Here is a 7,199-nt window from a genome sequence, read left to right on the forward strand (position 1 = left end):
CTAATATATATATACTATATTGTTGTAGTAAAACTTACCGATGACATCGATAAATCCTCGTTTAGCGGCATAACTTTTGCGTGTCCAGTGCGTTCGTATTCTTCTAAATTCAGTGTTGTAGATGGTGGATTATTAAAGTTGTAGGGGGAGTCTTTGTTTCTTTGACGTTCTTTAAACAACGTATTCCGAAACCAATGCTTGACGACCTTTAAGTGATGCAACAAATTTGTTTAATTTCCTTCCTTCTTGCAACAGATTATTTCTATTAAATCCCACAGAGAAAATTCCTCAGAGCTATCGGTTCAAAAGTATGACATAAAAAGCTAAGTTTATATTTTTGGGGAATGGAGATTACAAATTATTTTGTAATCATCAACACAGAGTGGGTACTCAAGGTTTTAATATAAGTCATAATAGCGCTTTTTCAATAAATAATACTGAGTGCGTATCAAGTTGAGCTCTAAGGAGATTTCTGTGAGTTCGAAATAAACAATATGACTTTACCACAAAAGTTATGAAATAAGTTATACCTTCATTGGCAAATTCGCTTTTTGTGACATTTCCATTATACTTTCTTCGCTTGGTGAATTATTAATATCAAAGTGGGCTCGCAGAATTTTTAGCTGGTCGTCAGTGATACGCGTCCGAGCACGTTTCTGATTACTTCCCATCTGAAACAAGAAAATTATAAACTGTGTTTTAGTTCTTTATACTAATAACCTCGGATTCTATGTAACTGTAAAATACTGTTGTAACACGTCGTATTATATTATTTTATGTCCAAACAGAAATTAAACTGGCATACCGTGGAATCAGAACCTTTGAGGGAATCAAGAGAGGTCGAGAGCGTTTTTCTATCTTCGTTTGTTGAAAAGAGAACCAAAAAAAAAAATAGATTTAATGAAATGATGCGTTCAAAATCCGGTTAAATTATTAAGTCTGATAGACGGATCCGCAGGACCTGTTACAGGATCGAAACCTCCGGAAAAATCCACCGATCTGGCAGCCCTCTTTTCTATTAAGTTTAGGACCGTAAATTTACCTTTCATACATATATACACACATGCACATGGCTTAATCGCTGCTTAGCATAGACAATATGGTAATAACTCTTTGATTCAAGAGAGTGCTGTCCTATTTAGTCAAATATGTACCAAGCTACATAATGGAACTTCTAGCGTGTGATGAGTTGCGTTGTCCTCATAGCATATAGCTCCCATACAAACTGCTAGATCATAATCAAGGTCTTGTAAGAACAATTTGAAGATGCCTTCACGAAATTTGGTACTGATTATTATTCAAGGCAACACCATAATTCTCAAATTGTTCGGACCACTTTACAGTAAAACTGACCGATGAAAATGTAGGTAAAGATCTTTATAAAAGATTTTTTTTCCTTATAAAGTTACCTTAAATTTTCTTTGTTATCTACAGCCAACTAAGAAGAACTAACAAAACGTTGTTTGTTGGATGAAAACCATTGACCGGTTACCTGATAACATTTAAATATACATATTGCTAAAAGAAATGCGCATTCTTGCCGTTTTGTTACCAAGTTAACGTTTTGTGATGCTCAGTTAACAGAATTCCTCAAGTTGAAATAAATGTGAAAAGCATTAAAGATAGCTCATTTTTGTTTGATTTCATTGCACATACTCGTTCATAACTTTTGACCAATTATGCGATGGAGTCACATATAGTCAATTTTATCGCAAGTCATATCTCAAATACTGTATTTGTAAAAATGCATTGATTTTACTGCTAAATTCTTTGATATGTGGCAAATAAGTAATTGAGAAACACTGTAAACAATGATGATAAGCTATTTATATCATTACCTACATTTCTGTGAACTGACTTATTCTACTCTTTTACTAAATCGCGTAAATTGTAAGCAATTTTTAACATTCACATAGGCACATATTTTGCTACTCTTGAAGATGGAGCGGTGTTTAAGGAAAATAGTTATAGGAATTAAAGAGGAAATTATTATTTTCTTTTTGCATTACATTTTCGATCAAGTTTTGTATATTATTCTAATTGTTATTTGCTATATATTAAGAGAATAAATTATAAGAAAGAACATTTTTTACAAAAATCGACATTGATTTTATATTCTATTCTTTTTACCTGAACGGTATTTGTTGGTGCAGATTGCTGCGATTGGGACTGAGGATGTTGCTGCAATGTACCTATTAGGTCCGCTCGTGGCGACACTGATGTGCATGGTACCGACATATCGTTTCCACATTGAAGAGCGTTGGCACTTGTGTTGTGAGTAACTTTAGGTGTGTGAGTGGAGGTTAACAAATCAACATTGCCACCAGATCCAGAATTAGTGCCGACCCCAAATATAAGCGGCGGTGCAAGATTCATAAAGTTCATTGACATAATGTGATGAAACTGCATTAAATTAAACATCTCGACAGGATTCAATTGCAATCCTGATGTAGATGCTGCTGCAGTCAATTGTGGCAATTGTTGAATGTTTTGAAGATTCTGCTGGTGAAGATATTTTTGTGTTAAGAGGGAACTACGTGGTTTCATTTGTAAATGCTGCGTCAGATGGCCACCGCTCTCTGTTAGCTCATCGCCGCTGATATGCTGTTGTTGCTGTAATGGTTGATTTAATAACGCAGCGGTGAAAGCAGCAACATGTTGTTGTTGCTGCTGGTCTTGCAATATGTTAGCTGGTAATGGAGAAGGCGCGGCGTTGGGAGATTCATTTGCTTTCGGTGTCATCGGAGGCGATTCACGAACTGCTAAATCTGAATTTAATTTAAAAAAGTAAGTTAAGAGAAGTTTCATGGATAAAGTGTACTTTTTAATGAAGTAGGAAGATAAGAACCCACTTCACATATTTGAAAAAACATATTGGCGGATACAGGAGTCATTTAATACGAATAATAGGTATTTATACTGTAAGATAAGTTTAATATACAAGAACATGCATTTACCATTGATGTCTTGGTTTTTAGCTGCATTGTCTGATATAACTTCATTTAATTGGGTTTTGTTTTGGACGTGACTCATCTGTAAGGCTGGGGATCCACGGCCGCTACAGCTTAATGCTGTCGATGGACTGTTACTGGCGACATGTTGATCGCCGCTACTATGATGTGTTTGATCGATGTGCTTTTGTAGCGCTTGAGTAGTACGAAAATTTCGTTGGCAGAACATGCATTTGGTGGCTTCGCGCATAGTGTGATATAGCAAATGGGTAGATAGTTTTTCTTGAGTTTTAAATGCAAGTGAACAATGTTTACATCGGTATTTATACACATGTCGCTCGGATATGACCAAGCTAGTGTGAGTATTTTTATAATGGATGACCATTGCAGCTTGAGTGGGAAATGTCGATTGACACGGTCGACTTAGATGACTAGCAGCCAAACAACGGTGATCACCATTTGGCAACATTATGAAATGTTGCATTTTTTGCGCATGTTGCAACAATTGTAATTCATGCTTGAATTTTGAACCACACTGTTCACATGATAGTTTATTATTATTTAGCGATTCCATGGAATGCATGTAAGTCGAGGTATGTGAAACGTTGAGATTTAAAGGCGTGTCATTTGAAACTTCCATTAGCGATAAGTCTAATTCTGTCGATGCTTTAATATTAAAATTACCAGTGATAGTTTGTTCAGTTGTTGTTTCGGTGGCAATATTTGAGCCTTTACACTCTTTAGCTACAGTAAGCGTTACTGAGGTTTTACCGTTCAAATCCCAAGCGCTAGTGTCTACTAATTGTAGGAGACGTGACAAACCATCGCGATTCACACTATGTATATTCATCAAATGCATTTCCAATGTCTGTTTGCTATCAAATGTATCTGTACAGAGGGGGCACTGAACGTTGACTGATTCTCCGGAAATTGTTTTGGTACTTTCAACCAATGCGTTGACTCCACTTGTATCCTCAATTAGCTGTTCTTCTTGTTCAGCGGTCTTTTCCAGCTCACGTAACACATTATGAATTGATTTGGGTTGAACTATAGCTGCTGAAGTTTCGTTATTACTTATTATATTCGGGGTCGATGTGAGCCACGGTGTAACTGTCGACACATCCTGTAGCGACATTGTATTTTGTACATCTGTGGACTTTACGTTTTCCTCATCTTTTGGGGTACAGAGACGCTCTCTTTTAACAATAGTTGAGAAATTATCATTTTCTGAATAAGATTTATTACTAGGAGCACGGGTGGCAGTCACCGCAGAAGCTGCTGCTGTCGCTGCCGCTATAGCCGCTTGAAATGCTTCTATGGCAGCAGAGTTCGTTGGGATGCTAATGTAATCTGGCTCAGTTTGAGGATGTACTGCACTCAGGTGCAGTTCCATTTCTGTTTTAGAATGTGCAAAGAAATCACAATTGTTGCATTTAAATACAACTGAGGGCATGACGGAGGGGCTACCTCCCGGCAAGACTGATGATGAAGCATCTTTATCATCGTTAATAGTTTGAAAGTTAAAAATATTGACACTATTATAGCTTTTGTTGCGTACACTGGTGTTTCCTGAAGCAGTTGAGGAGCTAGATGACGGTGAAAAAGAGTTGTGATCTCTACTAGACGTAATACAGCCGAAATCATCGTTTGGTAAGCGTGCCATTGGCACCGGAAAATTGCCGAATGGCGATACAGATGTAGTACTGACATTCTCAATTCTGTTATTTTCTGTGTAAAGAAAAAAATATAAGATTGTTGTGTGTTTATTAGATATACAGAGATATTTAAGTATGAATTGAAGATATTCAAAAGTTGTTATGCAATTTTTAAGGTTGTCAAACAAATTTAACAAACACCTTTACTTCTAAATATGTAATTCCATTGAAACCATAAACCGTACAAAACCCACCCCCCAAAAGTTAAAAGTTATTCATTATTTTCATCATAAGTGACACTCCGCGAAGAAAAAAAATTTGACTTGCAAGTACAAAATTATAAAGATGGAATCATCTTGTGACTTTATCTTTAATTATCCCGCAGACTGATTGAAATATCTCGGGAGACAAACATAGCAAAGTGGCTGAGATCGATGTTAACTGCCTTAACAAATATTTTGAGCTTATTTTATTAAGGCGGTTAACAACGTCGATTTCTGATGATCTGGTGATTCACAAACTGTGAACATCAGTCCAAGTGATATCTATCTATGTATTAGGATCAACCCTACAATATAACCAAATCTAGACAACAATCTTTGTAATGTCTAAATCAGCTGTGATAAATTTCCCTGCTGATAAACAGATGGCGCACAGGGAGATTTCGAGTAGATTAGCCCCAAATCTCTTCGATGAAGAGATTAGCCATCGTTTTTATATTACAAAATTTTTCAATACGTTATTGAGATAATCTAATCTTCAGCCTAAATCTCGTAAATAAGTGTCGGAGGGAACAAAGTATATATAATACAGAATCCATACACTGATTACAGCGACTATCCAACTTTTTGATACCAAATTTGTAGTACGTTTTGTGCTTTACTTCAAAATATTCCTCATATACAGCGCTCACCTCTTCATTCGACAAAAATTTCTTCTCAGTGAGCTTACTTTTGAGACCTGAGAATAGGGAAAAGTCGCTGTTGTGCAGCGACGGATAATACGGTGACTTGTGATACGGTACATTGTCTTCGGGAAACAGCACTTTTCACAGTTTTCTGCAAACGTGATTGTTTTTCGGCGATTTCGTCTTTCAAATGGACCAATAACACTATGCACTAGTCGATGTTGAAGTCCTTCCTTTTTCAAGGTAGTCAATAAAAATTATTCAATGCGTATCTCAAAATACAGACGCCACAACATTGCCAGCCGTTTTTTCACACTTTGAGGCGGTTAAATGTGCAACATTTCCAAACACTGCTCTGAATTATTAAATCGTCGTTGTATTTGGTCAAAAGTGAGCTCGCGCGGTACCCACTTTACATAGTGATTGCACTTACCCCAATATTCAAAAATGATATGATGTACAGATTCAGTTGATATCTTTAGAGAGCCAGCTATCTTTTACAACTTCACAAAAACATCATTACGTTGTCCGTCTTCGATGCCCATTTCACCATGTTCAAACTAATCATACCAATCCTTGATGGTTAAATTTCCTGGAGCAGTGGCCTGAAACTCGCCGTCAGGCCGAAGTTTTGCTTCAACTATATTTTTCCGCTTCAAAAAACAATATTTTATCAATACTCGAAATTCTTTCTTATCAATTTTTTTCACAATGATAAAAGTTGCTTCACTCAATTCACAAACTAATAATCCGACAGCTCAAATTTAAACACGGGCCTTATGAAGGTTACAGCTAACTAAAAATCTTATGGACTTAATTGTAGTAGAGCCATCTATGTGTCAGACTGTCAATTAGCTGTTGTGCAGGATAATTTCTTTTGGAATGGTTTATAAAGTAGATGCCGAAAGTGGTATGTTTTGTAAAAACAAAAATATTGAAAAAGCTTCATCCCTACCCTCTAAAAGGTTTAATGTACTCCAACTCAAGCTGAATCAACCGAACATTGTTTAAATGTTTCCTTCTACTCCTTTTCAATACAGTATGAAAATTGGGGAAATGAGTAACAACCGCGCTCTCTCCCATACAATGACGTTGAGTCGGTGTACATATAGTTACTTTATTGGCGTGGCCCGCCCACTTTAAGGGCCAATTTCATAACTTAGGAACTCATTTTCTCCTTCACATATCGCTGCGTAGATACCCTAGAGATGTGGTAGCTCTCAACTCACTCAAATTGATCGAGTTGGAGACAATACTATTCAAATCTCATATAACGAATATGAAGACGTTTATCAATATGGCTGACATTATGCCAGAAATATCTATCAATTTGTAAGATATGTTTTTGAAAAGAAGTGGAAATTTTTTCCTGATAACATTTTGGTCTGATGATTTTGTTTAGATAAAATTCAGTTCGGTTAGTGAATTCCATCCATAAATTATCCCAGCCCAATTTCTAATTTCTTTTGTACTTTCACAATTCGCATATCTCGGTTTTATCGCAAGATAACTCAATTAACTTAATGAATGTATTTTGATTAGCGTTAAAATATTAAAGATTATGGATATAAGTATGTACAGTTGCATCTTAATAATATGATGAATATAGTCATTTGTGTTAGTTACATATACTCAATTTAAAATAAATAATTATCTTGCATATAAAACAAAATGTACAAATACAAC

General features: G+C 35.9%; 1 protein-coding gene and 1 long non-coding RNA gene across 2 annotated transcripts in view; one reads left to right on the top strand and one right to left on the bottom strand.

The window, feature by feature from the left end:
* The window catches only part of LOC120779787 (zinc finger protein 2-like), a 54,750-nt gene extending 48,692 nt beyond the window's left edge, over window positions 1-6,058 (bottom strand). The window contains exons 1-5 of the mRNA XM_040112163.1: window positions 6,037-6,058; window positions 2,958-4,679; window positions 2,131-2,768; window positions 531-671; window positions 39-206 (exon numbers count right to left, since the gene is read on the bottom strand). Of these exons, the coding sequence (XP_039968097.1) occupies window positions 39-206; window positions 531-671; window positions 2,131-2,768; window positions 2,958-4,679; window positions 6,037-6,058 (2,691 nt within the window). The remainder of the gene's footprint in view (window positions 1-38; window positions 207-530; window positions 672-2,130; window positions 2,769-2,957; window positions 4,680-6,036) is intronic.
* Window positions 679-2,102, top strand: LOC120779888. The gene is made up of 2 exons (XR_005705750.1): window positions 679-1,367; window positions 1,435-2,102. It is a non-coding gene; the product is annotated as an uncharacterized LOC120779888 (long non-coding RNA).
* Window positions 6,059-7,199: the final 1,141 nt, after the last annotated feature.

The sequence above is a fragment of the Bactrocera tryoni genome, unplaced genomic scaffold (assembly GCF_016617805.1).
Source record: "Bactrocera tryoni isolate S06 unplaced genomic scaffold, CSIRO_BtryS06_freeze2 scaffold_11, whole genome shotgun sequence".
Lineage (NCBI taxonomy): Eukaryota > Metazoa > Arthropoda > Insecta > Diptera > Tephritidae > Bactrocera > Bactrocera tryoni.